Source organism: Ooceraea biroi, chromosome 4, assembly GCF_003672135.1.
Source record: "Ooceraea biroi isolate clonal line C1 chromosome 4, Obir_v5.4, whole genome shotgun sequence".
NCBI lineage: Eukaryota > Metazoa > Arthropoda > Insecta > Hymenoptera > Formicidae > Ooceraea > Ooceraea biroi.
In genome coordinates this window covers 14992904-15016494 of record NC_039509.1, presented here as the reverse complement: position 1 = coordinate 15016494, position 23591 = coordinate 14992904, and the positions used below count along the sequence as shown (strand labels likewise).

General features: G+C 40.9%; 1 protein-coding gene across 2 annotated transcripts in view; it reads right to left on the bottom strand.

Moving 5' to 3' along the window:
- Positions 1-23591, bottom strand: part of LOC105284025 (cadherin-87A) — a 191478-nt gene that overhangs the window by 35704 nt on the left and 132183 nt on the right. For both annotated transcript variants that reach the window (XM_011347213.3, XM_011347222.3), the window contains exon 5: positions 3966-4183. In XM_011347213.3, coding sequence (XP_011345515.1) covers positions 3966-4183 — 218 coding nt within the window. The remainder of the gene's footprint in view (positions 1-3965; positions 4184-23591) is intronic.

Genomic DNA, 23591 nt, shown 5'->3' with positions numbered 1-23591 from the left:
TACGCCATTGTCTGCATCATACATACGCATTTATTCATCTATGAAAACTGTCCATATTATGGAAAATAAATATAAATATGTCATTGCACATCTTGCCGCTTGAAATTTCTTCTTCTTGCAAAAGTGATATATATTTTTATAATTAAACTCCGCCTGAAAATCATCGGAGGTTCGCCACTAGCGGCGTGCAATAATCGTTTTTAGTCCGCGTTCGTGATGTTATGGGCATCGTGTTACCTTCCCTGTGAAGCGGGAATCGTGTAATTCGCATGATCGGATCCTGCCTCCGCAACAACACCACCGTCGCGATTTTCCACCTCGATTGTTTCTGTAAAACAACGTTAGCGAGCCGTTTGTTTTCGTATGCGTTGCTGTCCATCGGAAACTAAAGGGGAATCACAATAACTGCGATTTCTCTGCGGTCTTTGTACGCGGCGAACGGTTTCGATTAATCCCAACGAACGTCGAGATTTTTGCGCCCGTTATTTCGATGCCGCAATCAAAAGACTCGTTCCGATAGTCTACTAAAAAAAAGAAAAGCACAAAAATGCGATGCTAGGAACAAAATATAACAAAAAAAAGAGGAAAGAAAAAACGAGATACCAATGTGGGTACCGAACGAGCGAGCTCGAGATAATCGATTTTGTTCGTATACTCGCTGCTAGCTCGGTATCTTTTTCCCACCAAAAACAATTATTTTTAATTGTTTTCGAGTAAATAGTTATTATATAACCTGGCTCGCTTACGGAATGCACATCCGTTATTTATTACAGCTTCTTCGTTGGCATTTTTTTAATTTCAACGATATTGATAAATGTAACGTCAAGCGACTGACGTTGATTTATATTCAAAACGACAGGTAATTTTTATCACAACATGTACGTACGTACACAAGTAAATCTTTAAATTGATATTAAAAATAATCATCACGAAATCAATGCGGTTATACCTACTGTGTATATAATAATAGTAAACATTTTAACGCTAACAATATGACGTGTGTAATTCATGTTATAAAGTGATGCATAATTAGATTCGAGAATATGTCAATAAAACGTTAACTGTTCTCGAAACGTGAAATACGAGTTGCTCGTCATTAGAGGAGAAACTGCAACGCTGACTCTGTAGATCTGCTCGGGTTCTCATTTTCTTTTTGACCGGGATAATTAGACGTATTCAAATGAACCCAGAAATTCTTTCATGTTGTAACGTCAGGTGAATCCTGCACGTACTTCATCTAATTTTTTCTTTGTAAAGCGCAAACATCATGTATTTTTAACTACTGTAATATGCGAATTTTTCTGCTCGTTCTTTGCTGAGACATGAATTCATCATCCAGCTCATAACGTTCTTTGCGTTATGTTGCTTGAAAAAGTCTGAAGTATTTGAGTTGCAGATAAAGCTGTATAATAAAGGAACGTTAATTATGCATATCATTTTAATTAGAGAAATTAATTAGAGAATGACCATACGATATAATTCAAATATAAATATATAAAACTTACTAATATTATATTAATACCATTATATAAATGTTAACATGTATATCAGACGAGAGAAACATCAAACAAATATCTATGACATAATTTTAATAAACAATCTAATTTAATACAAATCTAATTTAATACAAAATGTACGAAGTATAGCAAAATAAAATAATTCAGTACTACATCGACGCCTCGCGACTAAAATTGCTTCTATTCTTGATCGATTCTCCAATATTGGAGAAAAGATCTAATGGAAAGAGACGTTCGCCAGTCTCGCCATACAATTTGATTACGGTGACAGAAAGATTCGTACGTTCAAGTATGTTAAAGTTCACCCGACTTGGCATCGAATCGAAAAAAGGAGTGATAATACGTCGCTCGTGCGAAATTGCAGATGAAAGGTCCAGGACTACGAACTTCCAAATGTGTATCTACGATCAGCCGTCAGTTAGTGTATCGCTCGCCTGCGGTCCAGAGACCACGAAACTTTCCTTGGACGAACTTTATCGCCGCCGATTTTTCACGACTTCCAGCAGCAGCGACGTGCCCCTGGGAAACAAGAAAATCGCGCTGGTTCCGAGCTGCTGGCCTCCGGTTAGTCGAATCTCTGACGATGCCGGTGGCCGTAATACGCGACAAGTGGTTGATACGAGCTAAACGGAGTTTCAACATTTTGAAAGATCATATCACTTTATTTTCTTTAATAATATTATTAATAAGATTATTATTGGAAAGATGTATTTTTATCTGACCAAATGAGAAGGATAGATCTCTTCTCTATTGAAACAAAAAGGATTTTTCTAGATTTCTATCGCTGATGGAAATTAAAAGCGTATGAAGAGAATGAAATTAATTAATTCATCGTTCATATGATGATTATGGAAAGAGATTATGAAATTATAGACAACATTTATATCAAAAAAGAATTTCTTGTTTTATCTTTTGCATACGTGTACATAGAGATGACATCGATAGCGATGTCTTTCGCGGATAATCACGGAAATAAAATGCATTAATTAATTCAGCTGATACTGATATCGCGATAGATTTCATTAAGCATTCATTCGCGCGGAGAGTCTCGTCGCGCGGGGGATTAGATCCGGGTGCAGCCGATTATTAATTTTGATTCTGGAAGGGACGTGGCGCGAATCTCGCCTAATGCGCGCGCGCTCTCGTATTATACATACATACCGGAATTAGCGCGGACACGAGCGTGAGCACGAGCCCGTCCCAAACCTATTTAGCTAGATTAAATCAATCGGGATCGGCCCAGATGGGTCAACGTACGAAAATCCACAAGCGCGCGCGAATGCAGCTGCATTACGTCCCCGGGACATCGTAATCACGTTAATCGCATTCAACGACATTGGACGCCGGTGCATAAATGCCGTCGACCGACCACCGACCAACCGACCGTCCGTACGACCATCGTCGTCGACCGTTGGGAATTCGCCGCGAACAAGTTCGACGACGGAAAATTTCCGACCCGATCCGTTCTGCGTTCAAACTTGACAAATCCGTTTCAAATTGGTGCAGCGACTGTATCGATCATCACAGCGAAAATAAATCTCTGGCTGATGACACGCAGATGCTTCGCCAAATATTCGCAATTCTTTTTCAATGCTCGGCGTTCTTTTCTTCCTTGCAATCGCAATCAGAAATTTTTTAATGTTTTTGAACATCAAGAAAAAGATAATCTCTTAAAATATCTTTCCAAGTATTTATTTAGATGGTTCATCCTGATGCTATGACTGCTAAGAGTACATGTGTGTGTGTGCGCGCGCGCAAAATGCAAAGGTGCATTTGTTTGCCGCTTCACTGAGCTTTGATCCCGTAAATTCATTACAATATTTAAGTCAGAAGCTGATAATGGATTAACAATCACAATAATGTCGCAATAATAATAATTATTTGATTATATTCAAAGTGTAAGAATGACGCATGCACACGCGTATGGAGATTCACGGATCTACTGCGGATCTGGCAGGATTAAATCGCATGGATGACGGAAAATGTTCACCTGATTTGTATTTAGTTGTTTATAGTATATTCGAATTAATTGGTCGCTCGCGCACCGATTCATGCTGATATTTATGATTCACAAATATGACTAAGTCGGGATTAAATCTGAATTCTGTAAATTAGTGATGCGCTGGCCCGGAACGTGTAGCCGGACGTGAATACGTCACACCATGCTACACGTTATCGATCGCCAGCAGTTTTGCAAAGTAATCGGGCATAACAGCTGCCAATCAATCTCACGAGTTCGACGAACACAAAATAGCCGTTTCTGATTCTTGCGATAAGAATGAGAAAAATAGAAGATTCCTGCAGAATCGTCCGTAAGAATAAGATACCGCGCGACGTAAGGTCGAGATAAACTCTCATCGTTCAAGAAAAGGTTGCACGTATTCTACGCGCAAGTTTCTCCTTCGATGAGCCCCCTTTGCGTGAAGACGAAATCGATGCATGTCTTACCTCACGATTGAGCGGCTTCGCCAGAGTGATGACACCAGTGCGCGGGTTGACGACGAAATGATCCGTGAGTTGTATGCCATATTTCACCGGCGATCCTTCGGGATCGTGGCCCTTTAGGACGAATACTTCTGTCCCGACCTTGGTCGATTCCGAAAGTGGCAAACCCGTGGGGTACCCTCCGGCTTCCAGGATAGGCGGTTCGTTCACATTGTTACCCGCTGGAACAGGCAAGAAAGAAACGTTTGTTCTGAAGAGTTTGTTGCCGGTTACATGTATATCGATCACACACACGCTCGTGAAATCCTTTGCTCGTATACTTTACGCGGATTTATTTATTCCTCTCGTTAAGTTTCCCTTACGTGCTTCCTGGCTGGTAAACATAATGCCCGGGATATTACATCTCGCAACAATGCAGGATACGAAGTTCTCTTTCAGTGAAACGTGGAAAAAAAGATTCGCTTTGTGCGAAAGATTTGTGATACTCTTTATCAGCATAATAATAAAGAATGTAATTACTAAAGTATTTAATGTAAAAATTGGAATATTGCAGGAAAATTAGCGGGAAATTATATCTTTCTGATAAAGAAGTCAACTCGGTGACAAGAAATAAAAAATTATCATTGTAACATATTATTGTATAATATATGATATTATCAACTATCCAATTCCAAACTAATTAATTATCCAAATTAAAATTATAATAATTTCAGAAAAACATTTTATTCTTCCATTTGATTCTATAAATGTACTCGTGTTTCCAGTAACAGTATGTCGATACTTGAAAATGTTATTTCTTTCAAACCTTCGATATAGTTAATCAAGATTTGTATTAAGCAGTAGATGTTGAGTTAATTAGTAATTCCGATCGTGAAGATGTGCAGACGGGACCGCACGTCTATTGTGTCGTAGACGTTGTCGGATTGTCGGATCAGTTAAGGTGATTAAGGCTACACGAGCTAAGCAGATTATGATTGATGCATCCGTTGCGCGGAAATCGATTTTTGCGCAGCAATATCGCCCACCAGACCTGTCGATAATCAATTTCGCTGCGAAATCCGGAGCTTAGTATTTTCATGTTCCTTTTGCGATGCGCGCAATCAATACGGTAACCCCGCCAACTTGGTGCGTTGAACAAGAAAATATATCGGATCGTTAGAAGCTTTTCTGGTTTTTATGTCATATTACGTCATTATGTCGTTCGGCGACTACGAGGATGTTTCCTTCAGCCAGCATGAGATAAAAAATCGAGGACGCCTCTCACATCGCAGAAAGTACGGACATAAACGTCGCGTAAAAAAAAGGAAAGTTGTTAAAAGCGATGACACTGGCAGCTTGATAAAGCGATCAATCCCGCGATCGTTAAATTAAACTTGCGAGGACGCGACGGCTTGATACTGGAGTTTTAATACTATCCTAGAATTACGACCGCAAACGCGCGCGCGGAAACTTTGGTAATTTTTTAAAAGTAAAGGAACAGGCCGCGCTACGCTAGGAGCGTTCCGTTCAAACGCGGCCAGACGTAAGAAACTTTCCGGGGTGAGACCGTGGAGCAACTTCTTTTACATCCGGTCGAGTCTTTTAAAGGTGCCGGTAAACGCGTCCCGGAATTCACCCCCGCAATTGGGAACCATCGCGCCATATCACGCCGAGCGTATCTCGAGCACGCGTCCGGAAACGCAACGCATTTCGCCGGGCTGATTCTAATCATCCTTTTTACTGCTCGCGGAAATTTTTATGCCCTTCGCAATTTGCTGCGCTGGCAATCCCAAAAAGTTTCGCCATCTCGCCGTCTCGCATTTTGCGCTCCGTCCGAAAACTTTGTCCTTGCTTGTGCGTGCTTGCGTGATCATGCTCACGGTCTTGAATATTGTTATTGTCGTTGTATCAGCGTCGTTGTCGTTGATGATGAAAGACAAACAACAAAGTTTTACGCGTGTCTAACACGGTGCATTTCATTTAATCAAATTTTCTATCGCGACAATCAGTTAGTCGCGAGATCGATATCGTTGTATCGCTGTCGAAACTATATAAGAGATCGTAAAATGGATCGGTAAAGTTTCAGGACTATGGTCATTGACGAAGTATAAAACTTTAAAAATTGTTCAATTATTGCTTGACCAGTTGGGAACAATTTTACTTACCTTTCATCCAGGTAGTGTAGTTTTAAAGACATTTTGAGCTTACAAATATCATTTTATCGAAAAATGTCTATCTCTTTATGAAATTTCTTAAAATATTATGTTTCGACATAATATAATAAACATAAGAAATAATAAAAATAATAACAGAAAGAGAAATGCGATAAAAACATATATTTATTTAATTCAAAATAATAGTTAGTATTCATGGTAACATTAAAAATAGAGAACGTACATACAAAGAGCAAGAAACAAAGAGAAAAGAGGTAAACTATCCTAATTAATTTTACGCTTTGAAAACTCGAGCTGAAGAAGCATTTCGATTAAAGTTAAAAGATGCTTCTTCAAGAAAATATTGTTCTTCACCTGTTGTCAGCGCGTTGCAATCCGCGCACGTAGCTCTGGCCGTAGTGACAAGGATGGGTGGAATGCGTACGTGACAAGGGTGAAGGTTTTTCGTGGCACGTGGAGGACGAGGCGGAGGCTGAACGGGGAACGCTCACGCTCCCGGACTAATTATTTTTGATCCCAGACGGGTTCCCGGACACGGACACACAATGGCCGATGGGGTTTCTTTTGTAACCGGGCGCGATTAATTCTGGCGGAACGTTGCCCCGGGGCTGCTCGTCTTGGTTTGACCCCGTTCGCCACCCCCTTGCTCTGGTCCTCTACAGGATTCCTCGACGACCGAAAAGCCCGTTCGCCATGCAAATCCGTGCGCTGCCTCCCGGGATTCCCATTAAGCTTCTCGGACCTTCTCCGTCCGAGCAGACCATCCGAAGGGCTTCTTCGGAGCCGCGTCCTCTTCCTTTTCTGCCTGGACCAAGGGCAAGCCGGTCACGTTTATTTCGCAGCTCCGTCACCCGGACAGGTAATCAGAAATGCTCGGCGAAATCCAGCTTTATTCAGATTCGGATGGAATTTTACGGAATAACAATGAGCATTGGAAGAAAAATATTGACGCGAAAACCCGGTTGATATATTGAAAGCAGAGCAATAAGAATATATTGACATTAATAACTAAAATATCTCGATATTTTCGAATATTGATACTACGTTCTTTTTTAAAATAAATTCTGTATATGCAGGATGCAAAACGAAAATTAAATATGTGGCATATCGCAAAGGATGGAGAACCATTAACAAATACAACGTGTCATGACCAGTTGGACCAGTGGACTTTCACCATTCAGTTTCCAATCCTCAATGATGTATAATTTAAATGCGTAATTTTACGTAAGTTTAATGTATTAATCGTAAATCGATATAAGAACGATGTCGAGAGTCAGCTTTATATAAAATAAAAGAAATAAACCGTGTAGCACAGGAATATATCGAGTGGAAGATGAAGTGAAATCCGGGCTTGCCGAGATATGCTTTGTTTTTATAAAGTACCAATAAATATCATTTTTTAGCTGCATCTTTTGTATCAATGCTTGCGTTCGCATTGGATATCACAGCCGATAACTCTCCCGCTGTCTTGCAAATAATGTTTTTCCGACTCGATTTATGGATGTACCACTTGCTTATTTCTCGTTGCAAACAGTCGACATAAATTCGCCTTGTCAATAAACTCTTGACAACTGGCCGCAATATTTACCTTTCTCGTGCAATTGTTTTTCCGCACGCTCGATGTAACAGGAAAATAGTTGTTTTTTACTACTTCTGTAAAACTTTGAACAAATTCGTACTTCTTGCTAGCAATACGTTCTGTCGTACGGTTTATTTTGCACACTATATTTTTATAATCCGATCCATTTTCTTGTTACGGAAGCTTCTTAATAAACACCAGAATCATCAGTTAGTTCTCTATGACAAAAGGTTTTATTTACGAAAATAAATATTCGTTTTTTCTTAATATTACTGTGCTGTTGCTGCGTGAAACAGATCTGAGCTTTTACCCGATTTGCAATATCATACCATGTTAATCCAGTGGTTCATGCAGATATGCACATTTTGCACAACGTATCGTTCACAAGGATATTAATGCTTTATGCCGTTCCTATTGAGTTGCTTTATGCCGTTCCTCGTCAATGGCGGTACCGATCGCAAAATGGCAATCCTAAACACGATAAAACGACACGATGAAGTAACAGGACGAAATTTATCGGCGAGAATTTTGTTTCGACAACTTGTCGCGCGAGTTTTCTAACGAGTAAGATTAATGGCATCCCCGTGTTGGGATCGCCTACGACGCGAGATAACAATGTGTCGTAAAACTTGTTCTGACGTGCGCAGGATATGGCCTGTAACGAAACGCGAAGGTAATCGTGTCGATTATTCTTCTACAGCATTTATCCCGCGCCTTTCGGGCTTCACAATGGGCGATCTGCGTGTATGATTTTGTAACGCTGCCATTGATCCCGTGGTTCCATTCACCGGCATCGGGAATGCACCAAGATACCTGCATCGTGAAGTACGTATCTCCCCAGCCCTTTTGTTTATAGTTATGCCCGTCGATTCCCGACGATAAATTGTATATGAAGCCGTGGAAGCGAATAGATTTGATTCCAGGACTGTCAGATAAGCGAAATTCATGGGGGGGACTACGGGAGACGTGGAACGAGCGCGATCGCATCGACAATTTATTCTCCCATGCTCGCCATGGAATCTTGTAAGTAGCGCGGGTCGGCCGCAGTGCCGACTTGAGCTTCCTTCAACGAGAAATTCCGGCTCGCACATTATGCCGTTCGTCGAGGCTGGATATTTGCATTCGCGTGCAATTGCTTGAAGGCAGCGTCATTAGGTACGGTGAATTATTCGCGTTTTACGAATCTATTATTATTAAATTCGAAAGAGCGAATATTATTACGCAAGAAAAGAGCGGCGTATTCCCGAGGAGAAAGCAAGTCGATGATAAATCGAGGTGAGTATCTCGCGTCGAGAAGGAATCGACGCAATATCGCGGCACGACGAAGCTACCCGTTTATCGGCGAGGAGGAAGCTGCGTTCTCCAAGTGGATGGCTGCGTTTCCGACATCGCTCATACAGCTCATACGAACGAATCTCGGAGCGAGCCGCCGAGCGGCACGTACGTAACGAGACCGCAGGTACGCATAATACGCCACCACCATCGCATCTATCCTCAACTTCAGATGAAACGAGGATGAAACGCAGCCGCTCGCACACCTACTCGGCAATACGAGCTTTCAAGGGAATTGCATTAACAAGTCTAAATAATTCCCCGGTTGGCCGCCTTCCGGCGGATCCCGAACAGGATCTTACTCCACTCCGGGTCTTGTCCTTCTTCTTCTTCCAGGTCCGGTTTCAAACGCGGCGTACCCCGCGCACAAGATTGTCATTATCGGAAATAAATAATTAACGATGATACACGCGTCTTGTCTCTCATCATCAGATTATTATTGTTATTTAAAATATTAACGGTTTCTTTGTTTACTCGTATTTTCTTCACTTTTCTCCGTATCGTGTTATTTTTCTTGAAAGCGTTTTTGTTTCTCATGATACATCACGATTGTTCGTTGCATCAGGGTAAGAATTATTTAAAATTACTTAAAAAATGTTTGTTCCATTATTTCTTTCTCGCGTGTGTTCGATCCACAAAAGTGTCGCCCTATAAAGTTTCGGCACTGCTTCACCTCACCCTTCCGAATCTCCCCATCTTTTTCTCCGTATCCATTTATCTTTCTCTCTTCTCCCTCCGTCTTTTTCATTTGCACTTCGAACCAGTTTCGGCGGAGCACTTTGCCCGATGGCGAGACGAGGCGGCCGCGCGTCTTCCGAAAATCCGATTTCCGTCACGGTCGAGCTTAAGGCGATTCGTCGATATCGCGTGATTGCTCGTGTAACTGCGGAGTACTACAATAGTGGAGAACTGTTGCCAGTCCGTGTCGGAATAATCTGTTTTTGGAAATGAACATTGGTGCGCACCCTGTTTATTTAATTTCCTCTTCGAATGCATCGGATGTCCTTTGGCTAATGATGCAGCGAGAATCGCATGCCGATGGTCTGATCAAATTCCCAATAGATTCCCATTGTTTCAAGGATAAAGCTTCACGCGCCCTTGCATCACGATGGAAACATCGATGATAACATCAAAGACTGGAAAATCGAAACAACCCCCCGCTCTTTATCAATTTGCGAAATCCGCGAATAAATTGGATATCGGTCAGGCATGAGGAAAAAGTGCAGCACTTTAATAACATAATATGGATGCGAGCTTTCGATCGCGACCACTCCGAACGCGATTGGTGCAGTCTATCCTGAGATATCGTAATCGTATGCTAGATTCGTGACGTTCCGTTTTTCAGATCAGGTGCACTCACGTACGTACGCTCGCACGCACGCAAGCAAAGCGAGTTTGTCCGCAAGGTGCGTTCACATAAGCGCGTTATAGAGAATTCACACTGCGTCTGATACGTTGAGTATTGAGATATCGCGAATCTGCTTGCGCTGACTTGTTCACAATCGTTTGTAGTTTCGTTTTGTTTGTAGTTGAACTGTTCAAAAGGTATTAATTAACATTTGTTTAAATGAAAAATAGCTAACTTTGCCATTTCTTAAGATATCGCGAATCCGCTTGCGCTGTCTTTTTGACAATCGTTTGTAGTTTCGTTTCGTTTGTAGTTGAACTTTTAAAAGTTATTAACATTTGTTTAAATAAAAAATAGCTAACTTTGCCATTTGTTAAGATATCGCGAATCCGCTTGCGCTGTTTTTTTTTTCAGAATCGTTTCTAGTTGTTTCGTTTGTAGTTGAACTTTCAAAAGTTATTAACATTTGTTTAAATGAAAAATAGCTAACTTTGCCATTTGTTAAGATATCGCGAATCCGCTTGCGCTGTTTTTTTTCAGAATCGTTTCTAGTTGTTTCGTTTGTAGTTGAACTTTCAAAAGTTATTAACATTTGTTTAAATGAAAAATAGCTAACTTTGCCATTTGTTAAGATATCGCGAATCCGCTTGCGCTGTTTTTTTTCAGAATCGTTTCTAGTTGTTTCGTTTGTAGTTGAACTTTCAAAAGTTATTAACATTTGTTTAAATGAAAAATAGCTCACTTTGCCATTTGTTGAGATATCGCGAATCCGCTTGCACTGTTTTTTTCAGAATCGTTTCTAGTTGTTTCGTTTGTAGTTGAACTTTCAAAAGTTATTAACATTTGTTTAAATGAAAAATAGCTCACTTTGCCATTTGTTGAGATATCGCGAATCCGCTTGCGCCGTCTTCTTTAGAATCGTTTGTAGTTTCTAGTGCTTTTCGTTTCGTTTGTAGTTCAAAAGTTATAAACAGTTAAACAATTTGCAAAAAGCTAACTTTGTCATTTGTTGAGATATCGGTTCAACTACAAACGAAACGAAAAGCACTACAAACAACTACGAACGATTCTGAAAAAGATATCTTTTAATGGATAAAACGACAAACGAAATTATTGTTACTACGAACAACTACAAACGAAATGCTATTATTTTCCACATTAATCGGGTGCTAGGTTCACACAGCTGACTGACGATCGTCTCGTCGTGAGCGGAAACGTACGTAGCGTCAAATGGAACGTACTCGATATTCAATAAGAATCAACGGAATCATAGTGAAGCAAAAAACTTGGCGTGCCCGGGTTGCATTAATTGAATTCTTGTAAATATGTTTATAATTTCAATAATTGCCTTGGAAATATAAAACATCTCTTTCTTCTTTAATTGTTGCTTTTATATATTTATATTTCTACAAATATTGTATGTACATCGTTTCATTACTTCACGCAAATAATTTCTATACTGTAAAACATTGGTGAGCATTGCATCGTAATACAACCCGGGCACGCCAAGTTTTTTGCTTCACTATGATTCCGTTGATCATTTGAATCAGTTTAAGCCCGTTTTATGCGACTTAGGATTTGCGTGAAGAGACAATGGATGCGTTAAGCTTGTGTTGCATATACTTTTGAATGTATACAACTTGTTTCATATAATTTTTGGATTAATTGTGAATGCATCTTGTATATAATTTTTGGATATTGCACTGACAACATCCATTTTTAAACAAATACTAGATAAATTGCATTGATTTCATATCCATTTGTGAACAGTTCACTTTTGAATAATAATAATAATGATATACTTGGCTACTTGTATTGATTTCATGTATATTTTTGAATGAATAAATAAATTTGTATAATACTCTTGTTTTAGAAAGATTTTTTGAATTACACTGTTTTTGCAAATTTTCTTTTTTTAAAAAGGTTTTTGTAGTTACACTGTTTTTGCAAAGTCCGACACGTTTTATGTATTTATATTTATCTCGACGATTGAAACATTTATATCTGCGATTTAAAACATCAGAATTAAAAATTATAAATAAAATTTTGCGTATTTTGCGTGGACATAGATACGCGTGCGCGCCTGTACGTGTATGTGTATAATAGGTTCATGAATTAATTTCTTTTATAACATAAGTATATATACGTGTATACATATATATAAATATGTAATTTTATTAATAATATTAATATAATCAATTAATTCGCGACTTGATAATAGAAAGATGAAATTTATGAAAATATATTACATTGCACGCGCGAGACGATGCATAATTAAGATATAAAAACCTTGCAACATCGTGTAAGATTAATCACCATAAAATAGCTATATTTTCAACGCGGCAGGAAATTAACAGGTTCCTCCGTCTTATCGCACCGCTAAGATGTCCAACAATTAATTCATCGCGCGAGATATTCCCGTTTTCCTTCTGCTTTTCATGAATTCCCGCAAAATCGCAGCCGAAAAGGGCAGCGTTTAAAACCCGAAATAACTTAACAGTTTAAAAGGTCACCGTTAGATATTTTTCGCTCTCCGTATTGTTAATAATAAAACTTATCGTTAAATTTCTGTACTAATTATTTTGCATTATATAAAAGATTCAAATAGACATAATAAAAATAGTTGGCTTCTAGCATATTTAAAAAATATAAAAATTTGCATTTGTTTTATTTTTTTCGATATTAAAACCAGTGATCTTATACTGTTTTGTGTCGTGTAGCTCTTACAAATTACAGAGTGACACAAAACTGATGAAGGTTTGTAAATTTTGAATAAAAACGACTTTAGACGGCGTAATCACATTTGACAGAGACTTCGTAAACTTTAACACGAATTTTGAGAGATAAAAAATGGTTTTACTCGCGTGTTGCTCCTTTACCGATTGCATTTTTGCACTTTTTCCTCATGCCTGACCGATATCCAATTTATTCGCGGATTTCGCAAATTGATAAAGAGCGGGGGGTTGTTTCGATTTTCCAGTCTTTGATGTTATCATCGATGTTTCCATCGTGATGCAAGGGCGCGTGAAGCTTTATCCTTGAAACAATGGGAATCTATTGGGAATTTGATCAGACCATCGGCATGCGATTCTCGCTGCATCATTAGCCAAAGGACATCCGATGCATTCGAAGAGGAAATTAAATAAACAGGGTGCGCACCAATGTTCATTTCCAAAAACAGATTATTCCGACACGGACTGGCAACAGTTCTCCACTATTGTAGTACTCCGCAGTTACACGAGCAATCACGCGATATCGACGAATCGCCTTAAGCTCGACCGTGACGGAAATCGGATTTTCGGAAGACGCGCGGCCGCCTCGTCTCGCCATCGGGCAAAGTGCTCCGCCGAAACTGGTTCGAAGTGCAAATGAAAAAGACGGAGGGAGAAGAGAGAAAGATAAATGGATACGGAGAAAAAGATGGGGAGATTCGGAAGGGTGAGGTGAAGCAGTGCCGAAACTTTATAGGGCGACACTTTTGTGGATCGAACACACGCGAGAAAGAAATAATGGAACAAACATTTTTTAAGTAATTTTAAATAATTCTTACCCTGATGCAACGAACAATCGTGATGTATCATGAGAAACAAAAACGCTTTCAAGAAAAATATACACGATACGGAGAAAAGTGAAGAAAATACGAGTAAACAAAAGAAACCGTTAATATTTTAAATAACAATAATAATCTGATGATGAGAGACAAGACGCGTGTATCATCGTTAATTATTTATTTCCGATAATGACAATCTTGTGCGCGGGGTACGCCGCGTTTGAAACCGGACCTGGAAGAAGAAGAAGGACAAGACCCGGAGTGGAGGTAAGATCCTGTTCGGGATCCGCCGGAAGGCGGCCAACCGGGGAATTATTTTAGACTTGTTAATGCAATTCCCTTGAAAGCTCGTATTGCCGAGTAGGTGTGCGAGCGGCTGCGTTTCATCCTCGTTTCATCTGAAGTTTGAGGATAGATGCGATGGTGGTTGGCGTATTATGCGGTACCTGCGGTCTCGTTACGTACGTGCCGCTCGGCGGCTCGCTCCGAGATTCGTTCGTATGAGCTGTATGAGCGATGTCGGAAACGCAGCCATCCACTTGGAGAACGCAGCTTCCTCCTCGCCGATAAACGGGTAGCTTCGTCGTGCCGCGATATTGCGTCGATTCCTTCTCGACGCGAGATACTCACCTCGATTTATCATCGACTTGCTTTCTCCTCGGGAATACGCCGCTCTTTCTTGCGTAATAATATTCGCTCTTTCGAATTTAATAATAATAGATTCGTAAAACGCGAATAATTCACCGTACCTAATGACGCTGCCTTCAAGCAATTGCACGCGAATGCAAATATCCAGCCTCGACGAACGGCATAATGTGCGAGCCGGAATTTCTCGTTGAAGGAAGCTCAAGTCGGCACTGCGGCCGACCCGCGCTACTTACAAGATTCCATGGCGAGCATGGGAGAATAAATTGTCGATGCGATCGCGCTCGTTCCACGTCTCCCGTAGTCCCCCCCATGAATTTCGCTTATCTGACAGTCCTGGAATCAAATCTATTCGCTTCCACGGGCTTCATATACAATTTATCGTCGGGAATCGACGGGGCATAACTATAAACAAAAGGGCTGGGGAGATACGTACTTCACGATGCAGGTATCTTGGTGCATTCCCGATGCCGGTGAATGGAACCACGGGATCAATGGCAGCGTTACAAAATCATACACGCAGATCGCCATTGTGAAGCCCGAAAGGCGCGGGATAAATGCTGTAGAAGAATAATCGACACGATTACCTTCGCGTTTCGTTACAGGCCATATCCTGCGCACGTCAGAACAAGTTTTACGACACATTGTTATCTCGCGTCGTAGGCGATCCCAACACGGGGATGCCATTAATCTTACTCGTTAGAAAACTCGCGCGACAAGTTGTCGAAACAAAATTCTCGCCGATAAATTTCGTCCTGTTACTTCATCGTGTCGTTTTATCGTGTTTAGGATTGCCATTTTGCGATCGGTACCGCCATTGACGAGGAACGGCATAAAGCAACTCAATAGGAACGGCATAAAGCATTAATATCCTTGTGAACGATACGTTGTGCAAAATGTGCATATCTGCATGAACCACTGGATTAACATGGTATGATATTGCAAATCGGGTAAAAGCTCAGATCTGTTTCACGCAGCAACAGCACAGTAATATTAAGAAAAAACGAATATTTATTTTTCGTAAATAAAACCTTTTGTCATAGAGAACTAACTGATGATTCTGGTGTTTATTAAGAAGCTTCCGTAACAAGAAAATGGATCGGATTATAAAAATATAGTGTGCAAAATAAACCGTACGACAGAACGTATTGCTAGCAAGAAGTACGAATTTGTTCAAAGTTTTTACAGAAGTAGTAAAAACAACTATTTTCCTGTTACATCGAGCGTGCGGAAAACAATTGCACGAGAAAGGTAAATATTGCGGCCAGTTGTCAAGAGTTTATTGACAAGGCGAATTTATGTCGACTGTTTGCAACGAGAAATAAGCAAGTGGTACATCCATAAATCGAGTCGGAAAAACATTATTTGCAAGACAGCGGGAGAGTTATCGGCTGTGATATCCAATGCGAACGCAAGCATTGATACAAAAGATGCAGCTAAAAAATGATATTTATTGGTACTTTATAAAAACAAAGCATATCTCGGCAAGCCCGGATTTCACTTCATCTTCCACTCGATATATTCCTGTGCTACACGGTTTATTTCGTTTTATTTTATATAAAGCTGACTCTCGACATCGTTCTTATATCGATTTACGATTAATACATTAAACTTACGTAAAATTACGCATTTAAATTATACATCATTGAGGATTGGAAACTGAATGGTGAAAGTCCACTGGTCCAACTGGTCATGACACGTTGTATTTGTTAATGGTTCTCCATCCTTTGCGATATGCCACATATTTAATTTTCGTTTTGCATCCTGCATATACAGAATTTATTTTAAAAAAGAACGTAGTATCAATATTCGAAAATATCGAGATATTTTAGTTATTAATGTCAATATATTCTTATTGCTCTGCTTTCAATATATCAACCGGGTTTTCGCGTCAATATTTTTCTTCCAATGCTCATTGTTATTCCGTAAAATTCCATCCGAATCTGAATAAAGCTGGATTTCGCCGAGCATTTCTGATTACCTGTCCGGGTGACGGAGCTGCGAAATAAACGTGACCGGGCTTGCCCTTGTCCAGGCAGAAAAGGAAGAGGACGCGGCTCTCCGAAGAAGCCCTTCGGATGGTCTGCTCGGACGGAGAAGGTCCGAGAAGCTTAATGGGAATCCCGGGAGGCAGCGCACGGATTTGCATGGCGAACGGGCTTTTCGGTCGTCGAGGAATCCTGTAGAGGGGACCACGAGCAAGGGGGGTGGCGAACGGGGGTCAAACCAAGACGAGCAGCCCCCGGGGCAACGTTCCGCGCAGAATTAATCGCGCCCGGTTACAAAAGAAACCCCATCGGCCATTGTGTGTCCGTGTCCGGGAACCCGTCTGGGATCAAAAATAATTAGTCCGGGAGCGTGAGCGTTCCCCGTTCAGCCTCCGCCTCGTCCTCCACGTGCCACGAAAAACCTTCACCCTTGTCACGTACGCATTCCCACCCATCCTTGTCACTACGGCCAGAGCTACGTGCGCGGATTGCAACGCGCTGACAACAGGTGAAGAACAATATTTTCTTGAAGAAGCATCTTTTAACTTTAATCGAAATGCTTCTTCAGCTCGAGTTTTCAAAGCGTAAAATTAATTAGGATAGTTTACCTCTTTTCTCTTTGTTTCTTGCTCTTTGTATGTACGTTCTCTATTTTTAATGTTACCATGAATACTAACTATTATTTTGAATTAAATAAATATATGTTTTTATCGCATTTCTCTTTCTGTTATTATTTTTATTATTTCTTATGTTTATTATATTATGTCGAAACATAATATTTTAAGAAATTTCATAAAGAGATAGACATTTTTCGATAAAATGATATTTTGTAAGCTCAAAATGTCTTTAAAACTACACTACCTGGATGAAAGGTAAGTAAAATTGTTCCCAACTGGTCAAGCAATAATTGAACAATTTTTAAAGTTTTATACTTCGTCAATGACCATAGTCCTGAAACTTTACCGATCCATTTTACGATCTCTTATATAGTTTCGACAGCGATACAACGATATCGATCTCGCGACTAACTGATTGTCGCGATAGAAAATTTGATTAAATGAAATGCACCGTGTTAGACACGCGTAAAACTTTGTTGTTTGTCTTTCATCATCAACGACAACGACGCTGATACAACGACAATAACAATATTCAAGACCGTGAGCATGATCACGCAAGCACGCACAAGCAAGGACAAAGTTTTCGGACGGAGCGCAAAATGCGAGACGGCGAGATGGCGAAACTTTTTGGGATTGCCAGCGCAGCAAATTGCGAAGGGCATAAAAATTTCCGCGAGCAGTAAAAAGGATGATTAGAATCAGCCCGGCGAAATGCGTTGCGTTTCCGGACGCGTGCTCGAGATACGCTCGGCGTGATATGGCGCGATGGTTCCCAATTGCGGGGGTGAATTCCGGGACGCGTTTACCGGCACCTTTAAAAGACTCGACCGGATGTAAAAGAAGTTGCTCCACGGTCTCACCCCGGAAAGTTTCTTACGTCTGGCCGCGTTTGAACGGAACGCTCCTAGCGTAGCGCGGCCTGTTCCTTTACTTTTAAAAAATTACCAAAGTTTCCGCGCGCGCGTTTGCGGTCGTAATTCTAGGATAGTATTAAAACTCCAGTATCAAGCCGTCGCGTCCTCGCAAGTTTAATTTAACGATCGCGGGATTGATCGCTTTATCAAGCTGCCAGTGTCATCGCTTTTAACAACTTTCCTTTTTTTTTACGCGACGTTTATGTCCGTACTTTCTGCGATGTGAGAGGCGTCCTCGATTTTTATCTCATGCTGGCTGAAGGAAACATCCGAATCGGACGAGCGCATTTCGTATTGAACGGGAAATGGGCGACGCAGGAAAAACTAAAGCTGCGCACAATCGAAGGGACACGCGATTGGTCGAGTTGATCAACGAACGCGCGCTAATTAAAAGCACTAATTACAGGCGAGACAATTAGAACGCTTCGGGCATTAAATTGTCACATACATTTTATTTCCGACGTGACGTATACAACCTACTCAGGAATTACGCCTCGCTTTGTTTGATCTTTCGATAAATTTCAAGTCGACATTTTTCGATTTAAATCAATTTCAAAAAATTACTATCGCGGTATTGAAGTAATCATCATCCCTTATGATTGGATTAATAAGATTTGTAGTTTGCGAGAGAGTTTCGAGGCTTTTTCGGGATGCCCTACATCTTTGGTACATCTTGCATTTTGCGCAAGTTGGGACACGACCGAGTCACACTCGAACAACTTCAGTAACGAATGGAGCATTTCCCAGTCTTGGATGAGCAACGCAACCCCTGGGGAAATTAATCCTTGAAAAATCTCGGAAGCAACACCTTCTGGAAAATAAATTCCCAAAAAAGAAAAAAGACATTAGGGCGGCGCACATGCAGAACCGAGAATGAAGATCGCGTGCGCGTTCGTGAATTACAAATGAAATGAGATCGATATCTTCGATAGAACGCCAAGTCGATACAGCTCGAGTTTCGTCGTTCGCATCGCACGAAAGTGATGGAACCACGTTTTCCAACTATGCATAACATTCTCCCGACTTTTAATGCACATCCTTTCTGAAATGCGATTAACTTTGTAAATTTTGCGAGACTGGTATATCGAATAAAAAACATCTGTTAACCGAAAATTCTGCTGGGTAAATTTACATTTACTTTCTCAGGAAGCGTAAAATGAGAAAAAAAAAAGTAGCAATTGGGAAAAGAAAATGGTGAAAACGGAAATTGTATCAATTAGTTATGCATGATATACATGTCGAGGGAGGAAAAGCACAGAAATGTAGAATGCGTGTGAATGTAGGACCGGAATTGAGGCCATCTTTCAACTCGTAACACTTATTAAACTTTTATTTGGCAAAATTTAGTGCACTCGCATTTGTCTTTTTTTTGTTCGCCACTTTGCCCAGCGAACGTATTATTAATGGATCCTCCCGCTTCGCGAGATACCTTTTAGATTCGCACAGAAGTACACACAGGTTGCCGTGGACCCCTCGTAATGGCGAATACAAACTGCGGCGAAATTAGCCCCCCGAGAAAACGCTCGCCGGGAGCTCGTTCCGGCGCCAGCAGATATAAATTCTCGCGCGCGAAAAAACTTTGATGCCGCAAAGAACTGAAAATCGAGGTCGTACACACTCCGGAGGGGGAGGCATAAAAATGGCATGATCGCGCGAGCGCTAAACACACACATGCTCGCGCGCGCACCCGTATCCAACGGAAACAATACCCATCCTTCTTTTCAGACGGCAGTTTATTTTTCGGAGGATTTTTCTTCCAAGGATTGTTTCCGCGGGATTATTCTCAAAGAGCGAGGCTTTTTTGTTCACAGCACAATGCATGAGGGGATTCCGGGGTGTTATCTTAAACGATAACACGCTGTCGATGGGCATGAATAACCATGCTCTATCACGCCCAGCGTATCACGTTGTAGCAGGATACTCGAGTTTTTCATCCCCTTTAGAATTATACAATTCATCATGACGCGGTATCTAATATCAGATAAAAATGCCATTTACATTATTATCCATTCCGAACAGAGAAAAAACATTTAATCACAAAAATCGCATGTTCATACTTATATTTTTTTATCATGTGTCGTGCCAAAATATTTGAATAATTCATTTTTCTTTAGATATGACACTGACTTGTCTTATTGGAAACTCTATTTGGAGAACAAAAATTCAATATTATTAAATTATTTAATTATTCACCATCCGCCGATGTCGGATACGTTGAGATTTACGTATAATGCGCTGAATTCGATATCTCTGGTTTGATTCGCGGTGAACAAATTCTTCTATCAGCGGAGAAACTTGAAGATGAACTCTTTTAGGTGTATCCCGCAAGATGTATTCATTCCAACGAGTACTAACGAGATGAACGTTGAAGCGGAAGACTTACGATCGAAGTAAATGGAACATTGAGGTAATATTCCCCCTCGAATAAAACTACGTTAATCTGCCGACTTACGCGGACGAAGTAATTGAAAGATAACAACGAACCAATTTTTTCATGATATAACGATAATATTCGGAGCGTCATCATCGGGGCACATCCCGAAACTGTTGGATGTGCTTTTAATCACAAAACCTTTAATCATTTTGAAATTGACTTTCTCTCGAACGAAAATACACACGCTGTTTCCATATATCGTTCCACTGTGCCGCCTGCCATCTCTATTAATGAGATGGAAAAATTATATATGATTAAAATTATTGATTATCTGACTTCGTTTATGTGTATGTGATTAAAGCACCGTAAGCACGTGACAGTTTTACGACACAACGTGTCATATTCGTATTCAAAAATTGTGTTCTTTACCTAAATTAATGCATGTCAGATAGCTGGACATATTTTTTCTGTATTCTCTCGCATTTCACAATTATTCCATGCTATTCTACGTCACGCGAAAATGTGCTTTGTGATGTGAAAAAACTAGCATGTTATAAAGCGGTATCATAAATTAACGTCAGCATCATAGTGTCTCCCGTAAATAATTCACGAACGCGACGACGCGATTTTATGAACGGTCCAGCTGTTTCGGTTACGCCGGGGGAGGTGTTTTGGAGTTTTCCAATCAAAGCGCGATGCAAATATTTACGAATTTACGGTACGTCGCTGCGAAATTGGCGCCGACGGCAGTGCCGACGAATTAAGATAATTTGCATCTAAAGCACTAGCCGCGCATCTCGAATTTAATCCGTTGGAAACGCAGTTTCGCATCGCGAAAGAATACATAGACGTACAAGTTTACGATTGAAACGAGGAAATGGCACTTAGCATGTTTATCAAGAAAAATCGATGCGATACTTTATAACAACGAGCGTTACAAAACTCTTGCATCAGTGTCAGCAATAACAATGATAGCAACATCTTACCTATAAAAACAATTACATTATCAACAGCCATAGAATCGATAATAATTTATTATTATTTTAATATCTAATCTGTAATCGAGAAATCTTGCAAGTACCTTCTCTCTCTCTCTCTCTCGCGGTCGTTTATTTTTTAATTTCCTTCCTCTTTCTACTTTTGAAACTTCAGATCCTTCTCACGCGCGCGTGAAGTTTGAGCAGCAATGATAGAAATTGAAGAAACGGGAGAGATGAAAAGGTCGGAAGCGAGAATACAAGGTGTCCCGACATAACACGCGCTTCCGGCGACGAGAAAGTGGCGGCGACATGACGGACATGCACGATCGCGGGCGCGAAAATGCGTGTTGGCAAGTTTGTGCATTTTTCAGGAAACGCGGCGGAGTCGCGTGGAGGTAAAGTGACACGAGACAGACAGATACCTGGCGGCGGACGCGATGCCACATGCGCGATCGCGTGCTCCTCTTTCCGTTTTCCCCGTGCACCGAAATACCCGACAGCTCGATTCATATGGCCCCCGGACTTTGCGGCGCTTTTATACTTCCAGCCGCTTTATTACTTTCGCAATTTTCCGGCCGCGGAGCCCCGCCGAAAGTTGCTAATGCCGGCATTACCCGGAGGAAGCCGCAACTTGGACGGTTTAAGAGACTAACGGCCATGCGGGCGATATCCGGGCATCCGGCCGAGGACGGCTATCTACAGGTCGTTCTAAAAGATAATCGTGCACGTAAAATGTCGGCGAAATATATTCGTCCAGATATCTCTTCCAGACATATAATTAAAAATTTCTTAATTATGACTATTGTGTGTGTATGTGTTCTGGGATTATTTATGAGGATGGACTGTCCCGAAATCTTTCAATTAAAATGTCCTTTATTCACAGTATTATGAAAATTTTGCTGGATTTTATAATGACGCAGAAGGTAAATTGGGATTTTAACGTTTCAATATTCTGCTTAATCGTACTTTAAATTTAATAACAAATAATCTGATTGAAAGTAATATCTCTAGATATATGTATATTATATTTTTCATGTTTCCCAGAATACTGACACGTTTCGAAATTAATTTCGAACGATATATCCATCCCCTCAAATATCGTTCAACGACGAGTCGTGCGATATTTCCGCTCGTATCTTCCTCGTTTCGCCTAAATGGACGCCGAACGGAGAAACAATTAAACAACCTGTCCGCCAACGAAAACCGATGCGGCTTCGCCAACTACGTTTCACGAACTCCCACGTCCCATTGTCGTGCCCATTTAGCACCCTCCCGCACCCTTTTTCCACTTCATCGTCGCCGTCGCCGATATCGTCATCGTCCCGTCGTTGTCGTTCTCCGTAAAAGTCTCCAGATCTCGAAATGCTCTCGACGGAACGCGCTGTTTCGTCGAACCTTCCGCGTCGAAGCGCTAAACTTTTACCCTCTGCCCACCCCTGTACATTCTGTCGGCGTTTTCTTCCCTTCCGTCGCTCCTCCACCCTCTCCGCCCTTATCGTGGTCCTACCGCAAGCTGGGGGACAAAGCGACATTCAGATTCACTCGATGAAATTAAAGCTCGCCCTATTCTGAGGCGAAGCTCCTCAGCCGGTAAATTAAGGAGTAACGCACTTTCTCCCTCCCCCATCGTCGACGATCGAATTCCCACGGAAGTTTGACGATGACGATAACGACAATCCTACGATCGCGATACGACTATCAGTCGTGTATCAATCGGTGGTAGCTGCCTCACAAAATAAAATGCGACAATTTTTTAAAAGAGCGAAAACGGTGGATGTGAGAATGTCATCGGTCAGCGTTATCAGCGGTCAGTATTAATCCTCATCGTTACATCGTCGGACAATGCATATGGATTAAAATTAATCACGTCTGAATACAAGTAGTTCCAGATGATCTCACCGCAATGTTTATTCCGAACGTGTTTTTCTCAATGTTTCATCTGTTTTCTCCAACATTAATTGGATTATTCAAGTTTCGTTAATTGGATTATTATAGGTATTCGTGTATCATTAATTACAGCCACCATTCATGTTCTGTTTGAAAATCATCTCACTTCGAAATCAACTGCTGTATTGAATTAATATCCAAAATAGGAGCGCTCGTAGTAAACCGATACGCTACAGTACAGTTTGCAGTTTGCATTCGCATG